This window comes from Corvus hawaiiensis, chromosome 7 (assembly GCF_020740725.1).
Source record: "Corvus hawaiiensis isolate bCorHaw1 chromosome 7, bCorHaw1.pri.cur, whole genome shotgun sequence".
Lineage (NCBI taxonomy): Eukaryota > Metazoa > Chordata > Aves > Passeriformes > Corvidae > Corvus > Corvus hawaiiensis.
Window position 1 is genome coordinate 24,809,167 of NC_063219.1, and position 16,778 is coordinate 24,825,944.

Below are 16,778 nucleotides of genomic sequence, written 5' to 3' on the forward strand. Positions count from 1 at the left end.
TGTGTCCCTTCTGCATCCCTGAGAAGCCAAGGGCAAGGTTGGCGAATGGTGCTGTGGTACATCCCCTCTGCTCTCTCTGCTGATGCCCTTATAATGCTCCACTGGAAGGATCAGCTGAAGAGGTGTAGAAGTGGGGTGGCCTGGGGCTGCTGGCCAAACACCCTAGCTTCATCATGTGCAGGAGCAGTGGGATATCTGCCTCTCACCATCCTGCTCAGTGGCAGGACGTCATAGAGGCTCTGGGAGCTGGTTTTGGGTAAGCAGTATGAAAACCAGTACAAATACCTGATGGACCATGGCTACTGAGTATGAAAACCTGACGGAGACACCTCTGGCCAGCTGCACTTTGCTCGCAGCTCCTGCAAAGGAAATGGTCTCCTGGGGGCAGTGGATAGCAGCATCCCAAGTCTGTGGGTGATGCTGGCTCCCCCACCTGCATCCCTCTTGCCCAGGTTGCTCGGTGCTGCTGAGACCAGCAAAGCCCTGCAGCCAGAGCTGGATGTCTGGCTGGCTATTCCAACCTGGGCACTGTGTATCCCTATGAGTGACCTGTGCCCTGTGCCCACTGAAGAGCTGACAAGGGAACATCCCTGAGAGAGTTGTGTGTGTGTGGGCATCCCAAGGCACTGCCTCACCTGGGAAGATCCTAGGGAACCAGAGGGTGTGCAAGTGGACCTGTGCCGGACCCCTCCCCGGCACACAGCTGGGGGAGAACCGGGGGGGGGGGGGGGCCTGCAAACCCTCGCTCCTGAAATCAGGGTGTTATATTTACTTTCCCCTTTTGGCAGCTAGAAGGGGAAGCCCATCCCAGCCCCTCATTGTTGTCTCAGCGAGTTAATCAGATGCCATAATCCTGTTGTGGAAATATCGGGCCTCCCTGGAAACAATGGGGAGCGAGAATATTGTGGTTAAATTTCAACCAGCTGCCTCCCTGCTCTGTTTGATCCCCGCCCGCAGGCCCGGGCCCCTGGCGAGCAGGCGGCGCGGCGGGGGCCGGAGCCCCGGGGGTGCCACCCCGCGCCCACTCCGCCGCGAGGGAGCCCCCGCAGGACGCCCCGCGAAGGGGGGCGAAGGGTGTGCGGCGGGCCGGGAGCGCCTTGGGGCGGCGGCGGGGCTGCCCCGGGGGGCAGGTGGCGGCGGGCACCCCCAGCGGGGTGGGCTGCAGGGCTCGGCAGGGGGGAGGAGGCTGCGGGCGGCCCGGGGCAGGTTCCACGGGGAGGAGGCGAGAGAGGGAGGGCGCTGGGAGGCTGGGACACGGGCAGGGTGCGGTCCTGGCGGTTCCCGGTCCCGGATCTCTTCAATTTCCCCTCTCACTCCTGCCCGGGGAGCGGAGGCAGCAGCGGCTCCGGCTCCGGCTCCAGCCCCGCCGCGCTGACCGCTGAGGCGCAAACCGCGGAGGGCTCCGGCAGCGCCGAGCCCCGCGCCCCGCGCCCCGCAAGCGGCCGCTCGCCTGCCAAAACAAACGGCCCTTCGCTATTTATTGCCGCCGGCGGGCCACAGCAGCTCAGAGCGGGCCGACGCCAGCCCGCCGCACCGGGCAGCCAGAGCGCACCCGCGCCGGGCAGCCGCCGCGCCCCGCCGCCGCCACCGGCACCGGCACCTGCCCGCCGGCTGCGCGCCGCATGGGGAGCCCCGGGCCGGGCGGCGGGAGCGGCGGCCGAGCCTAGCGGGGACCCCGGAGCCGCCGGTGCCCCGGGCCGCCCGGGGCCGCCGGGCGCGCCATGAAGCCGGCGCGGCTGCTGCTGCTGAGCGGGTGCGCGCTGCTGCTGGCGCCGGCCGTGCTCTGCTGCGGGCCGGGCAGGGTGGTAGGCAGCCGCCGCCGCCCGCCCCGCAAGCTCATCCCGCTCGCCTACAAGCAGTTCAGCCCCAACGTCCCCGAGAAGACGCTGGGGGCTAGCGGCCGCTACGAGGGCAAGATCGCGCGTAACTCGGAGCGCTTCAAGGAGCTGACGCCCAACTACAACCCCGACATCATCTTCAAGGACGAGGAGAACACTGGCGCCGACCGGCTCATGACCCAGGTACGGCCCCGCTGCCGCCCGGTTCTACCCCCGCGCCGGGCATCTGCGGGCACCGGGACTGCCCCAGAGCGCCTTGCTACCCACTCTCCGGGAACCGTGCGGGCCCGGCGCTGCGGCTTCCCCGTCCTGCCCCGGGCATCCCGGTGCCGGGTCCGGGCTGCCGGCGTGCAGCGAGTGCATCTCCCTTCGTCGGGCTCTGCAAAGCTCTGTCCCTTCGGCTGCGCTGTGCGCGTCGGACAGCACGCTGCGCCTTGGGACGGCAGCACTCTGCTCCCGGAACCGGCAGCACCTTGTCCCCCGAGATGGCAGCACCTTGCCCCACTGCTCTTCGGAGCCTGTGGCAGCCGTGTCTGGCTGCACCCTGAGGTACGCCCTTGTGACTCCCGAGCTGGCAACGCTTTGCGTTGCTGCCCCTCAACTCTCGTCCCACTGGCCCCCAGGCTGGTATAACCCTGCACTCCAAGCTGGCAGCAGCCGTCCCTGGTGCCCCGGAGCTATGCCCCCGATCCGACAGCATCCTTCCACATCCCCTCGATCCGGCAGGGCTGTGCCGCGCTGTTCCCTGGTCAGGCAGCACCCTGCCCCATGCAGCCATGTCGCCCTTGCCCCTCTACTCTGCCTGCCCAGTGGCAGAACAGGCAGCCTGCCTGTTGGATCCGAGGGACAGACCGGAGCCTGGTGTGCTGGCAGGGAGCAGAGTAGGTTCCAGGAGTGCTCTTGCTGACCTCGTCCCCATTCTGACACTGAAACCCTCAGTGCCTCCCTCTTGTTGCATATCTCGTGTGGGATGGTGAAGGGTGCTCAGTGGGAACTGCTTGCTGTGCTCAGGGCTGGGGACAACCTGTTACTGCAAATGCCCTGTTGCTGTCAGCTTACAAGTGCCCTGGGCCGGCAGGAGGGACGGGGGGGTGGACGACACAGACGACAGCAGAGGAGGGGGGGTGATGCTGGACGAAGGTTACTCTGTGTTTTAATATTGCCAGGAGAATGCCTGAGGGTTTCAGGAATGCAGATAAGGAGCCGCACGGCCTTGCTAAGAAACCTGGCCACCAGCCTCAGCAGGGTTACAGCCTTAACAAGATCCTGGGGGAAGCAGAGGGCAGCTGGGGCTGTCCTTCTGACCACTGCATCCCCCGGTCAGGGGGCTGGCGGATGGGTGAACATGGGTGACTGTCATGGTCGGCACTGAACAAAGCCCTGGCCATAGTTTCTGACCAAGGTGTTGATAACATTAGGAGGTAAGGCTGCTTGGGTGCTGGCTTGACAGCTCTTCAACCCCGTGTGCCCTGAGAGCAGGTCCCTTAGGGCAGGGACCATGGTCCAGCTTGGTTTTCAGGCTGGGGACTCTAGCAGAGGGACTGGGATCCCCCTGCAAGGCAGCAAGCTTAGGGAGTTGCACAAGTTGTGGTTGCTGGTGACTGGAGCCCTGGGGCTGGGCTGTAACCTGCCTCCCCTGGGGAACAGCTTCAGGGATATTTGAGGAAGCAGTGAGCTCCACTGGTCCATGCATCGGGGAAGTGGTGGACATCATTGGAGGCAGGAGAGTGCTTCTCGCCGTGTTTTCTCCTGAGAGCGCTCCCACCACCTTCTCTAATCCAGGCAGTGCCCCTCAGCACACCTGGGAGAGGGAGGGCTCTGTGTCCCACCTGCCAGCCTAACGTATCATGCTGTACCACTGCCTTGTTGGCAGAGTACCTAGAAGCATCCTGGTCTTCTTGGGCTGCACAAACGAGGGTTTACTCCAGCAGGGTCCCTGGCCACCACACGTCCATGCACAGATGGGTACCACCATGCCTTGGGCAGCTCTGCAAGCAGTTGTTCCTCTTGATATGGAGGTAGCATGATTTCTGCCATCCCACAGCCCTCTGGAATATTTCTGTGGCTCCTGACTGGAGGAGATGCCCTCAGATATGGGAATTCTGGCTTTGACACCATGTCCTGTGTTGGTATGGGTTGGGAAAGGCCATTGACCCAACTCCTTGTCCCTTCCCCCAGAGCACTGGCTTTTACTGCTGTTGACTCACTTCAAACCTGTTTTCTTTCCCCAAGTCCAAGGGTCTGGGTGTCCCAGGCAGCCGGAAGATGTCGCCTGCTTAGAGGAGTGGGTAGTGCTGCTCTCTGCCCGCCTTTCCTTTATCGTTTCATCTTCCTCAAGAATTCCAGTGTGTTTGCTCTCACTGGTCCCACTCGGAGGTGCTGAGATAAGGCTGGAGGCAGAACCTGCCTCACCTCTCCCCAGGAGCCTGGCCCAGGAATGCCATGGGTCCCCTGCCCCCATGGAGTCCCCAACTCAGCCTCTCCCTACCCCAGCCATCATCACTTGCAGCCACTCTTTGCCCAGCTGACACAGAGACCATCCTTGCAGTGGTGAGGAATCTCTCATGCAGACCTTGGCGTAGGACTTTTGGCTTCCTTTGGGGGAAGCCTCACTTCAGGAGGAGATGCTAGTAAGACCCCTCTTCTCCTGGCCAGACTCTGGACATGGGAGTAGCTGTGGCCAAGCTCCATTCACAACACCTCTTCTGAGACTGTGGTCACACCTGAATGTCCTTCATACTTTCCCTGAGATGACCCTGGAGTCCCTGCTGACTGCACCCCATCTTGGAGCTCTGCCCTGCTGCCTTCCCTAAAGTGGTTTGGCTTGCCCCACAGGACATGGTTCTGTCCCCATTATGGACACAAAAAGAGAGATGCAAGGATTGGGCAGAAGGTGGGTAGAGCTCCTTTGCTCAGCCCAGCCCAACATCCCCAGGGTCTTCGCCATGAGGTACATGGGACAGCAGAGGCACCAGTTTAGTGTGGTCATATGAGACCCCATCCTGCATGTCAGCTGGGGGTGCTGGTCATCTGCACCACTACAGGGACAAGCTGTGCCCTCGCTGCAATCACCATCAAACACACACCCTGTGGTCAGCCCATGCTGATGAGTTTTCTGCTCTCTGCCTACCTGATTGTGCAGGCAGCAGAGTCCCTGGGCAGGCAATGCCCATCCCTACCTACTTCGTGCAGCTCATGCCCGCTCCCTGACTATTGCTGCTGGCTCTTTACCCATCCCTGTCCATCCCTGTCCATCCCTGTCCATCTCTGTCCATCCCTGTCGTGTGTTGTCTTCTTTGTGCCTCCTGTGCCTGCTCCCTGCTCGTCCCCACCCTGCACATCACTGCTCAGCCTTGCCTATCACTGCTTGCTCCCTACTTACTTTTGCTCATCCCTGCCTGTTTCTCCTTCATAGTTGCTTCTTCCCTGCCCATCCATGACTGTTCCTTGTCCGCTGCTGCCCTGCCCACCAGTTCCCCAACCCGTTAGTACGTGCTTCCTCCCCGACCTTCCTGAGCCTGCCTGGTCCTTGTCCATCAGTACCTGCTCCTAGCCCGTCCCTGCTGGTCCCCTCCCGCGCTCTGACACCTGCTGGCCACCGATGGCACCGACAGAGCCGGGGACGGGGTGCTCCAGGGCTCTGCCTGACTCTGTCCCTGCCTGGGGGAAAAGGCTTGCACAGTCTCGTTGTTTTTTTGTGCGGGCAGAGTGCCCCTGGAGGACAGAAGGGCTGGGGCAGTGAGGGCCGGAGGGGTGCCCAGAGCGGGGTGCTGGCATGGTAGTGGCAAGAGAGTGCCTGGAGTGTTGCCCGGGGGATGCAGGGGAGCTTCAGGGATTCCCTCCTTGCTTCCAGTGCTGAACTGCCTTACTGCGGGGTCCCGCTGGGGCTGGGGACCTTGGGAACAGCTTGTCCCATGTGCCAAGTGGCACCATGGTGGTGCTGGACGGGGACAAAAGTCACTCTCCTCCCTATTCCTCCTCCCCTCACCTAGCAAACTGTTTGTCCAGCACCTTCCTAGCTTATCTCCCCACGCCCAGGGAGCTGTGGGATGACGGCAGACCTCATGTGGGGCAAAGGCCTGCCTGGCACTGCCCTTCCCAGGGCCTGGACCCTGCCAAGTGCAAGCAGGTTTCCCCAAGAGTAGCAGCGCCCACCTTCCTAGGATGGGAGCAGGTGCTTGGGGATAGGGTGATGACCTACATTTTGGTCCCTGCGGAAGCAGTGCTGGGGCGTTTCTGAGCCCAGGGATGTAGCCAGCATCAGGTTTTAGAGCCCTGGCTCATGCTTGCTGTAACTGTCTCAAGACCCACAACATGGTGGTGGGGAGTTCCAGTACTGAGCTGGCATCAGGCAAAAACATCCCCAGCAGTGGCTCTTTTTTAAGCTGCTGTCCATTAATTTCATTTAATGCTTCCCAGGACTGGTTTTGTGCATGACTATGAATGCTCTGTCCTTTGCCTTGATTTTATGGGACTCATTGTTTCCTGGGGAATGGCAGTGAGAGGAGCATCGGAGTCTTTTACCTCTGTGGAGGCAGAGCTCTCCCACCCAGCGAGCACTGGCCAGTGACAGTGGGACTCCTGATCCAGCTGGAGGCCTCAGAACCAGCTGTACCTGTGGCTGTGACCCTCAGCCCCTGGAGATGGCATAAAAACACCCCAGTCCCAGCTTGTCTCTTTTAAATTGTCATTTTTTTTTTTTTATACACAGTTTCAGTTGGTGTGATTCTTAGGGTGTGCTGTGCAGGGCCAGGAGTTTGATCCTATGGGTCACTTCCAGCTCACTCTGTTCTGTGATTCTTCAGGACCTCACAGAATTTCCTTTTTGGGCTGCACAGTCCTAGTCCATTCACCTGGTTTTCTGTAGAAGCTCCCATGTTGCTTTTCCTACACCTTTTCTATCTCTTCTCTATCCCTTTAGCATCAGGGCAAGGGACAAAAAGCTGGGGCTGTGCTTTTGCAAGTCAAGCCTGCAGAGTTTTGGTCTTTCCCTGACTTTCATCTGTGGCTGGGGAGTGTGGGGCAGGGGAGGACAGGGCTGGGAGGACTGTGAAACAGGCAGTTGGGACTGGCATCCCTCTGCTTGCTGGGAGGACTGCCATGGGCACCGTACTTGCATGCGTGACCTCTGTGGCCACCACATCTGAGGCTTTTAAGATCCACTGCTGTTCCTCAGCCCAGGATTTTCAGCCCTTGTGGTGCAGAGAGGTGAAGGGGGCTTCTTGCCACATCCTTTCTGTTCCAGCACAACAGAGTTCTTGGGCAGGTTTGGCACTTCCCACAGGAGCAGAGGCTGGATGAAGCTATGAGGCTGCTCAGTGCTGTGTCCTGGCTACTCAGGAGCTGAGGAGCCAGACCAAGCAGAGCTGTGCTGAGGACCGGGCAGGATGTTTCATTTGTGCCTGGAGGCAGCCCTAGAGACCCTGGGAGCTCCTCCCAGCCAGGAAGCAGCAGGACTGAAGCTCCTGTATCCTCCTCCTGTCAGATGGGAACCGCAGGGGTACAGTTAGCACAGGGCAGGTGTCCAGTGAGCAGAGAGGGTGTTTCAGCCCAGCGCAGGCTGCATTGCCCAACAGGCTCTCAAATGAGCCTGGAATTGGGGGAGAGAGGGAGGAGGAGAAGGGTACCCTGTTGGATGCACACTCCTCTGCCCAACAGTGGGGTATCAGGCTCTGCAGGGAGTTTGGAGACCATGGGATAGACAAGGCACCTCATATTCTCAGATCTTCCTCTGCTGGACCAGCCCCCAAGGGCCTGAGGGCCCAGGAAGGCTTAATGGAAGCATGGTGGGATGCAGCCTGCCAACCAGGCAGCTAATTCCTCCTTCCAAAAAGCTTTTACTGACTCTGTTCCTCTGCTCTACAGCGCTGCAAGGACCGCTTGAACTCCCTGGCCATCTCTGTCATGAATCAGTGGCCAGGGGTGAAGCTGAGAGTGACAGAGGGCTGGGATGAGGATGGGCACCACTCGGAAGAGTCACTGCATTACGAGGGCCGAGCTGTGGACATCACAACCTCGGACAGGGACCGCAACAAGTACGGCATGCTGGCTCGCCTGGCCGTGGAGGCTGGCTTCGACTGGGTCTACTACGAGTCCAAGGCACACATCCACTGCTCCGTCAAGTCAGGTAAGACTGGCTGGGGGGCAGTGAGCGGAGCTAGGAGCCAGACCCCCTCTTGCAGTGTACCCAGGGAGCCTGGCTGGCTGGGTGGGGTGCTCCTGCAGGGGGTGCCGGCTCTTGCATCCTGATTTCCGTATCTGGGCCGACAGTCAGGTGAGGAGTGAGTCACACACCTGTGGCCAGCCATTGCGATGGGGCAAATTCCCTATCTGGCTCCCATAGACCTACATCTTGACCCACCCACTCTATCCTCCTCCTTTTCTCAGCCCACATCCCTTTCTCTCCCAGCCTGACCCCCCAGTTTTCCCATCGCACCTGTCTGCCCTGCCTCTGCCCTTGCAGTCCCTTAGTGCCCATGCTCACCCTCATCCAGCCCTGCTCTGCTCCGCTGCTGGCTGCTTTTGAGCTTATGCTGCGGCAGCAGCATCTGCCCATCCCTGCCTAGCCAGGCTTGGGGTCAGGGACACCAGGCAGGGACAGGCCAGGGCACCCTGGGATCAGCTCTTGGCTGTGCAGCACCATGTGCAGAGAGGGAGCAGAGCTGGGTGGTGCTTTGAGGGGTGCTGTCATCGCTGCTGGTGTTTGCTTCCTCCTGTGCGGTGCAGTGGGGGCGGCGGGGTGGAGGCAGGGGGAGCCGCTCTCAGGCCCTGCCCGTGGCCGGGAGGGGATCGCGTGGGGTGCGAGCCCCCCGCAGCCCGGGAGAAGCGGCGCTGCCCGGGATGCGGCTCCCCCAGGAGCGGCCGCGCTGGCTGCGGGCTGCAGAGGGCAGCAGCGCCCCGCGCACGGCGCCGGCCCGCGCCGGGAGGGGCCGTGCTGTGCCCGTGTCGCGACAGGCCGGGGAGGGCTCTGCTGCTCCTGGGCTGGCCTGGGCACGGGGGCGGCCTCGGCGGCTGCTGGCACTCGCAGCCCGCGCGGCAGGGCCGTGCCCGCCCACGGAGCCCTCGCACACACGCCCACACCCGTGCCCGCACACCCGAGGGCCGCACGCCACGCGCGGTGCCGGGGCCGGTGTGTCTGTGCTGCCCTGCGTCTCTCGGCCCCGGGCTCACTTCCCACCGCACTGTGCCTGTCCTACTGCCCTAGCCCGCAGCCAGCGGCTCGACACCCCCAGACGCCAGCCTGGCCCCCCGCACTGACCCGCTCCCCGTGCTGATGCCAGGACGGGCACAACGCCGGCCGGCGACGGAAGTGGGGCGACCACGCCGCAGAGAGGGAGCGATGCACCCCCGAAGAAGAGGGACAAAACGTGGCCGGAGGACCAGGGCTCCCGTGCCCCGGGGCACCCTGTGGGGCTGGCAGGAGGAGTGGGGCCAGGCTCTGAAGCAAGGACCATGACCCCACAGCCATGAGGCTGGCCAGAGGAGTGGGGCTGTGCCCCTGGAGAAAGACACAGGCTCTTGAATCCTGGGATGTTCCCCTTGGACCAGCCGAAGAGGGATGCCATAATGCAAGCAGCAGACTGGGGCCCTGAGGCCTTGAAGGGCTTCTAGAGGCTAGTCATATTCCCCTCACTCTGCAGCAGCTCCTCAGGGCTCTGAGTCCCCCATATTTATCCCCAAGGCCATGGGGAACCCAAGAGTGCGTGGTGGAAGCCGTGGGGTACACATCCTGATCCCCTCAGAACTGTGTACAGAGGGCAGCCGGGCTGCCCCTGCCTCTTAGTAAATGGCTTTTATTTTTGTATGAATGGCCACATGGCCTGTTGTATGTATTGTGTCTCCTTGGGTCCTTCCCTGCAACCACCTACCCCTCCATGCCCAACACCTGTGCCCTCCACTTCTGCCAGGCACCCCTCTCACCCTCCTGCAACCCCTCCCCATGGCTCTGCTGCCAGCCAGGGGATGCAGGGTGCAGGATTTGGGACCTGGCCTCTGGGGCAAGGACAGGGTGGACACTGCACCTCATCTGAGCAATAAAAGGATTCTGTCCCAGAGATGGATGCCTCTCTTCATGGGCCTGGGGGCTGGGATTTGGCTCTGCCCAAACCTGGGGAGTGATGGGGGCAGTGCCATCTGGGTGGGGACACTCAGGGATTAGATGAGGGAGCTGGGAGAGAGCCCTGAGAAGGGGCTAAGAGCTCAAGGATGTAACTGTGCAGGGCTAGGAGCAGGACCCTAAGATGAGATGCCACTGGCAGATGGTGGGAGGGCATCATATAGACACTGAGATGGGAGTTGCTGGGACTCGGGAGAACACTGCTGCTGAGGTAGCTAACCACCATTCCTTGGGAAGCCAGGGTTCCCCTGCTGAGTGCCAGAATGGGCCCCTGGTGACACTTGGTGACTTGCTGCATTTTTTCATCTGGGAACGGGTAGGACCCTTGTGCCACCATCCCAGGAGACAAGCCACAGAGAATTTGGGGTTTTTTACCCTGTGACAATCATTAGGGAAGCTCTGCCCAGGATGCTGATGGCTTTTGCACAATGATGGCCACAGGTTGTGGCCAACTCCCGACAACCCAGAGAAGCAGGAGCTGGCTGACATCAGTGGTGCAGGGGTGAGCAGGTGGGAGAAGGAAGCAGGACTGCCGCATGGGGCGAAGGGGTGCTGCAGTGCTGGGAAAGGGCGCTGCATCCTGCGCTGTTCCTTGCAGCATCCTCCCAAGCAGTACCGAGGACCAGCACTGCAGGGAACGGAGATGCTGTGGGCATATGCAAAGTGAGACCAAGCACTCTGCTCCTCAGCCTGCCACCGTCTCAGTGCTCTGCCTCTGCTTTTTCAAACTTCAGGTGCCCTCTGGTAGTGTTCTGCACGTTTCAGGCTGTGGTTGTGTCCCACTCTGCCTGCCTGTTTTGGGCTTTGGGACCTGGCTCTGTACAGCAGGCTCAATGCCATGGGACTGTGCTGGAGTCCCCAGGTGCCCCCTCAAGTGACATGGTGGCTGGGGGATGAGGCGCCTAGGGGAAATTTGTGGCTGGGGGTGTGTAGGAAACAAGCTCACATTGCTGATGCCAGGGCGGGGTTATCCCTGGGTGGGCAAAGCCAGACAGACTGGGAAGGTGTCTATGCACAGTGGAAAGGTGGTGCTGAGGGTGTGGCTGATGGGTAACCCTCCTGTCCTCTCTCTCCCTGCGCAGAGCACTCGGCCGCTGCGAAGACGGGGGGCTGCTTTCCCGGGCGGGCACTGGCAACGCTGGAGGACGGTGCCCAGACGCCACTGTGGGCACTGCGCCCGGGCCAGCGAGTGCTGGCAATGGACGGGGCGGGCAGGCCCACCTACAGTGACTTCTTGGCTTTCCTGGACAAGGAGCCCCGTGCCCTCACCACCTTCCACGTCATCGAGACACAGGAGCCGCCCCGGCGCCTGGTCCTGACGCCCACCCACCTGCTCTTTGTGGCAGAGAACGCTTCGGCGCCCACCGCCCACTTCCGCCCCATCTTTGCCAGCCTTGTGCACCCAGGACACTTCGTGCTGGTGGTGGCTGCGGGGGGCAGCTTGCAGCCTGCTGAAGTGGTGCGGGTGTGGGACCGGAGAGACGTGGGAGCCTATGCCCCGCTGACACGCCATGGGACACTGGTGGTGGACGGCGTGGTGGCCTCCTGCTTTGCTCTGGTGCAGGAGCAACAGCTGGCACAGCTGGCCTTCTGGCCACTCCGGCTCTACCACAGCCTGGTGGGGTGGCCAGGGGTGCAGGGGGATGGTGTGCACTGGTACTCAGGGCTGCTCTACCGCCTGGGCAGGCTGCTCCTGCCCCCTGACAGCTTCCACCCACTGGGGATATCCCAGGCAGAGAGCTGAGGGTGCACCACAGCCCCAGCCAGCACAGCTGGTGGAGGTGGTGGCTGCAGGGTGACTCACTGGGGGCCAGCACCCCCTCCCAAAGCTGGGTGCCCATGGGGAGCTGCCTCCAGCCCTGCCTGCTTGGGGTACAGCCACCTCCTGGTTGGGGAGCACCGAAGCTCCATGGTGTGCCTCCTCCCTGTTCACCACCTCACCCTCTGCTCCTGGGGACAGGAGAGAGGCATGAAGGGTTTTCCCCAGGACAGGAGGTGCCCCCGGCTGGATCCACATGCTGCTATGTGTGTGTGTGTGTGCGATGTGTGTGTGCGTGTGCCAAATTAGCTAATGATGGAGGTCTGATAGACGAGTGGGAGGGGGAAGAGGAGAGAGCCCTGGCTGCTCCGCTGTGGCTCCCAGCCTGCCTGCACCCAGTGGGGAAGTTCTGGGAGAGGGGCCCAGGGCCCTTTGCTGGGCAGCCTGCGTGGGAATGCAGGCAGTGCTGTTTCCACCCCTGGGACATGGCAGCTGGGAGGAGAGTGACCCAAGTACTGGGACTGTGCCTTGTCCTTAGCCCATGTGCAGGCGCGCCCAAAACAAGCAGGGGTGGGGGTCTGGCACTGCTCTGGCATGAGACCTCTGGCTTGGTGACACAAGTGCCACTGGAGTGATAGACTGGGGAGTGAGATGCCCCAAGCCAGCAACCAGAGCCACCCAGCTGGGCATCCCATGGGGCCGCTGTGACAGCATGGGGTGCTCTGACTGGCAAGAGCGGGCTGCAGAGGCAGGCACATGGGCAGAAGGGTGCAAATGCCAGCCAGGCATAGCCACGCACTGGTAGGAGCAAGCGTGGGGACAGTCAGGGCTGCAACCCCAGCCTGCTGGAGTCTGAAGAAAGAGGCAGAGGAGAAAACCTTGAATCCAGCCTTGAACTGGCTCAGCCCAAAAGCCTTTCCCCACCCCAAAGCTAAAAAAACTCCTCAAGCTTCAGACCCTGGCTGGCCTGACCTCCCCAAGCCCTCAGTACCCCAAACCCTCAGGTTTGGTACTTGCTTCCAGCACAATTTCTGTATTTTCTCTACTGAGACTCATACATAAAAGACCAAATTTGGTCTATTTTCCTTTTTTTTTTTTTTTTTAATATCTGGGCCCCTCCCCAAACCCCCAGTTCTTTGCTGCTCACCCACTCCTGGGATATGGGGAGAGTCCCATCAGAGCTGCAGCCACAGTTTCCCCACTCCAAATCCTAGCTAGGGCCTCAGCCTTCCCTAGCTCCACGTAAGTGGAGGGGAGGGGGCTGAGGGAGGCTGTGACCCGTGTCCCCCCCGTAGCATTGCGCATCTTTATTTATTTATCTGCTCTTTGTATGTACCATAGATGGGAGGCAGTGTGGGCGCGTGCAGGGTGAGACGGAAGTGCGGGGCAGGGGTGGGAAATTGTTTGGGTGGGGGGGGTGATTTTTTTTTTTTTTTAAACAAAAAGCAGAAATTATTTAAAGATTATTTTAAAGCACAGCTTTTATGGTGATTGTTGTCCAGGATGAAGTGAGAGAGCGCAAGCATGGCCAATGGCAGGTGTATTTTTGTCTCTTCACTGGATGTACCTTTTCAGGTTGGGGATGCAGCCCAATAAATCCATCGTCTCCCTGGAGGGAGCTCTGAACTCTGGTGCAGGGAGGGCAGGCAGGGATCGGGGATGCTTACTGTGCCCATTGTTAAGGGGCAGGCAGGGCTAGAGGGCGTCTTGTGCTTCTCTAGGAACAAGATTTGGTAACCCCGGTGCCCTCTACCCGGAAGGATGACATCTCTCTCCTCACTACTTCATCCATACCCAGGGGAAGTGGGCAGCTGGAGGCTGTGGGATTGACCCAGTCTACACGGGACCAAACTGTCATTAGGGCTACCTGGAAACTAGGGCAAGTGGGGCAGGATATAGTAGGGACAGCCAGTGTGGGGCTGCCAGGGATATCTCTATGTCCCAGTCTGGACTCACCACCTCAGTGCCTGTCCATCCTTCTGTACCACCCCCAATCACCACAACACCCACTGACCCAGAGGATGGACCCTGTATCCTGTAGACAGGTTTCCAATGTCACTAGTGCCAGTCAGTGCTGTCCCTCACCCTTTGTCAGCCCTCTCCCCCCTCTACTCCATCCCCATGGCAGCAGAAGGAGAGTCCACCAGCCAGCACCCCACACAGCCTCCCCATACCTGTCCCACCCACACACCTCTCTGTACACACCCTGCCCCATCTCCAAGCTGCCCCGCCGTGGTCTCCTGGGCCGTGCTGGGATCAGGATCTTCCTAGGGCTTTCCCTGGGCCCCACAGCATGGCAAGTGTGAAGCAATTCGGCAGCAGGCTGTCAGCGAGGGCCCTCATCACCGGGCTAATTTAAGGGCTCTGCAAGGCGGCAGAGCTAATTTAATTAGGTTCTTATTACAGAGAAGGACAAATTGGTCCCCGGGGGGGCCGCGGGGTCAGGCTTTCGAGAGGTGCTTTATGGAGTGAAATTTCAATCAGGCTGTTGTCGCAGGCAGGGGGAGCCAGAGGCAGGGGATGCATGAGGAGAGGATACGCTCTTTGGGGTGACCGCTGGGGGAGACCATCTCCAGGTCCAGGTTTTTAGGGAATCAGTGAGTGTGGGGGAAGAATTCTTTGCCCCATTCGGGGGATGCTGCAGGGTATGTGGCGGCTGCTTTGGGGTGGAGGCAGGGAAAGCAGGGAGGGCCTGGCTCTGAGCTGGCTTCAGGGCAGTGAGAGGAAGGGGAAACACCCGTGAGTAAGATGCTGGGGTCTTTCTGAAGCTCTGTTAACTCCCCCATAGCTCTATAACCCCTCATGTAAAGAATCTTGAGGACGAAATGATGTCCAGCTGACAGACAGGACTTAACCGGGGTCTCTTCCTTGCCTGGATGTCATCCCCTATCTTGTCACTCAGCCCCAGGAGAACCAGGACAGCCTGGGAGCTGCCCCACTGCCCGTGGGCACCTGAAGCAGTCCCATCTCCCAGCATGCCAGTCCCAGGCGAGGGGTGGTCCCAGCAGGGTCCCAGATGGGCGGTGATGGATGGGGATGCTGGTGGGTGGCCGGCAGAAGGGCCGGGCTGGAGGGTCCCACAATGGATGTTTCTCCATCAATTTGTCCTCGTTACCATATGAATGGTGGGTGGGAGGGAGAGGAAGGGCATGTGGCGACAGGAGACACCCCCACATGTTCCCATCTGGGGTAGCACGTCCCCTCCCCATCCCTCCAACCATGTCTGAGCGTATTAAACCAGCTCCAACAACCCCCGGCCTCTAATTCAGCAGAAGAGAGGTGCCACCCCCTATTCAGAGCCTTGAAAAGGCTACAGGGTCCGGCGCTGTTAACAACGGGGGACATGGTCCCCGTCCCCGCCTCTCCCGTCTGTCCCCTCGCCCCACGGCCTTCTGCCGTGGCAGCGCCAGCCAAGCTCGCTCCCGGCTGGCCCGCTGGGTGCTGGGGTCCCAGCAACGGAGCGCCAGGGGAGCACTGGGGCTTAGGCAGTGGGAGCGGAGCCTCTTGGAAGAATCCCGTTTGTGGCAGTTTTGAGTGGCACGAGGACGACAGCAGGGTGGGATCCAACCAGTGTCCAAGGCCAAACCTGCCCTGCGGAGCGGCAGTGTCTCTGGGCACGGCCGTGGTGTGTCCCCATCGTCCCTGAGCTCCGGGTCCAATGAGGTCCCCATGGCCCGGGCTGTGACGTGACTGGGGAGTGGTGGGGGGGGGTCACCCCAAAATATCTGTGCCTGAGGACATCGGTACAGCAGGTTGCAGGAACCCTCCTCCCAGCGAGGGCTGACCGACCCATAGCCGCCCGCCAAAAATCCCGGGAGAAGCTGCCCAGCCCGGCTGAGCCCTGCACGCTGCCCGCCCGCAGGTGCCCGCAGAAGCACTCGGTACCAGCCTCCCGCTCTCACTTGCATTAGCCTAATTAAACTTGATGGCTTTTCGGAATGCTGCTGCTCCGGGAGCAGGGGCAGGACCCCGCTCTCTGCAGCGCTGTTATGGTTGGGGGGGGGGGGGGGGGGGGGGTGTCCCAACACACTGTCCCCGAGCCCACGGAGCCCCGGGGAGGGGGGTCGTGGTGTGTGCTGCTGAGCCCATCCCGCACCCCGAACTCCTCCTCCATCTCCCCCTCTGTCCCGAGCCCCCCCACCTCTTGCCCCTCTCTCAACCGTGGCACCCGTGTGAGAGCAACGTTGGGAACATCCCCGCACTGCCGGTGCTGCAGAGCCCCTCTGCCTGTGCGTGGCAGCTTCTCCCAGGCGGGGATTGGAGGTGTTTTAGCAGGCAACAGCCTCCGGGAGTCAACCAGAGCCTGCTGTGCCTGGATGAACACCGCGGACAGACAGACAGATGATTTATGACAGTACGCATCCCCCCACTACACATACTTTTATCCCCTGGACAGACACCTGCCCACCACCGCACTAGACACCCACCAGACACCCACCAGACACCCACCAGATCTCAGAACCGCCATCCAGTGCCACAAATTACTCTCTTTCCAGCTTTATATTCCAGGAGCACCCAGATGTCCCTGTGTCCCTGATCTCTGTCCCCTCCAGGAACAAGGTGGGGGGTACATGCACTTGGCCTATAGCGACAGCAAGGCAGTGTGAGGACAACAGGACATGGGCACTCTATGGCAGTGCCCACCTCTGCAGCCATACCCATCCCTGAAGCCATACCCACCCCACATCTGCCAGGTGCAGAGAGTACTCTGGAGCCATGGAGGAGGCTGACAACCTGTCCCACCACACAGGGTGAGCCTTGCCAACCCCTCCTGCTGGTGAGGCACCCTTAGCTCCTGCTCCCACAGTGTGGGGTACAGAGCTAACGCATCAACGCCACCCTTTCCCTTCCCTTACCTCCTCCCCAGTCACCAGGACACACTCAGTACCCACAGTGGGTCCCTGCTGCAGAATTGGCAGAGCTGGGGGTGATGCCAGTGGTCCCCACCCTCCAAACAAGTGAGAGGCAGGCAGGGGTACCTGGGGACAATGCAGGGGGCAGCTGGCATCAATTGCTACCTCGTGTCCCAGTATGAGATGGGGGCTCCCAGCGCTGTGAGAGCAGC

The 16,778-nt window shown here is 60.9% G+C and overlaps 1 protein-coding gene across 1 annotated transcript; it reads left to right on the forward strand.

Annotated features, from left to right (window-relative positions):
- The first annotated feature begins 1,721 nt into the window (after positions 1-1,721).
- IHH (Indian hedgehog signaling molecule) lies at positions 1,722-13,092 on the forward strand. The gene is made up of 3 exons (XM_048310243.1): positions 1,722-2,021; positions 7,704-7,965; positions 11,037-13,092. Exons 1-3 carry the CDS (start codon positions 1,722-1,724, stop codon positions 11,696-11,698), a joined length of 1,224 nt encoding a protein of 407 aa, XP_048166200.1. The 3' UTR covers positions 11,699-13,092.
- Positions 13,093-16,778: the final 3,686 nt, after the last annotated feature.

Excerpts from the sequence above, each read along its gene's own strand:
- IHH (XM_048310243.1), top strand. The coding sequence starts at position 1,722 with ATGAAGCCGGCGCGGCTGCTGCTGCTGAGCGGGTGCGCGCTGCTGCTG. Across the intron at positions 2,022-7,703 it reads CCGACCGGCTCATGACCCAG|CGCTGCAAGGACCGCTTGAA; the intron begins GTACGGCCCCGC and ends TCTGCTCTACAG. Across the intron at positions 7,966-11,036 it reads CCACTGCTCCGTCAAGTCAG|AGCACTCGGCCGCTGCGAAG; the intron begins GTAAGACTGGCT and ends CTCCCTGCGCAG.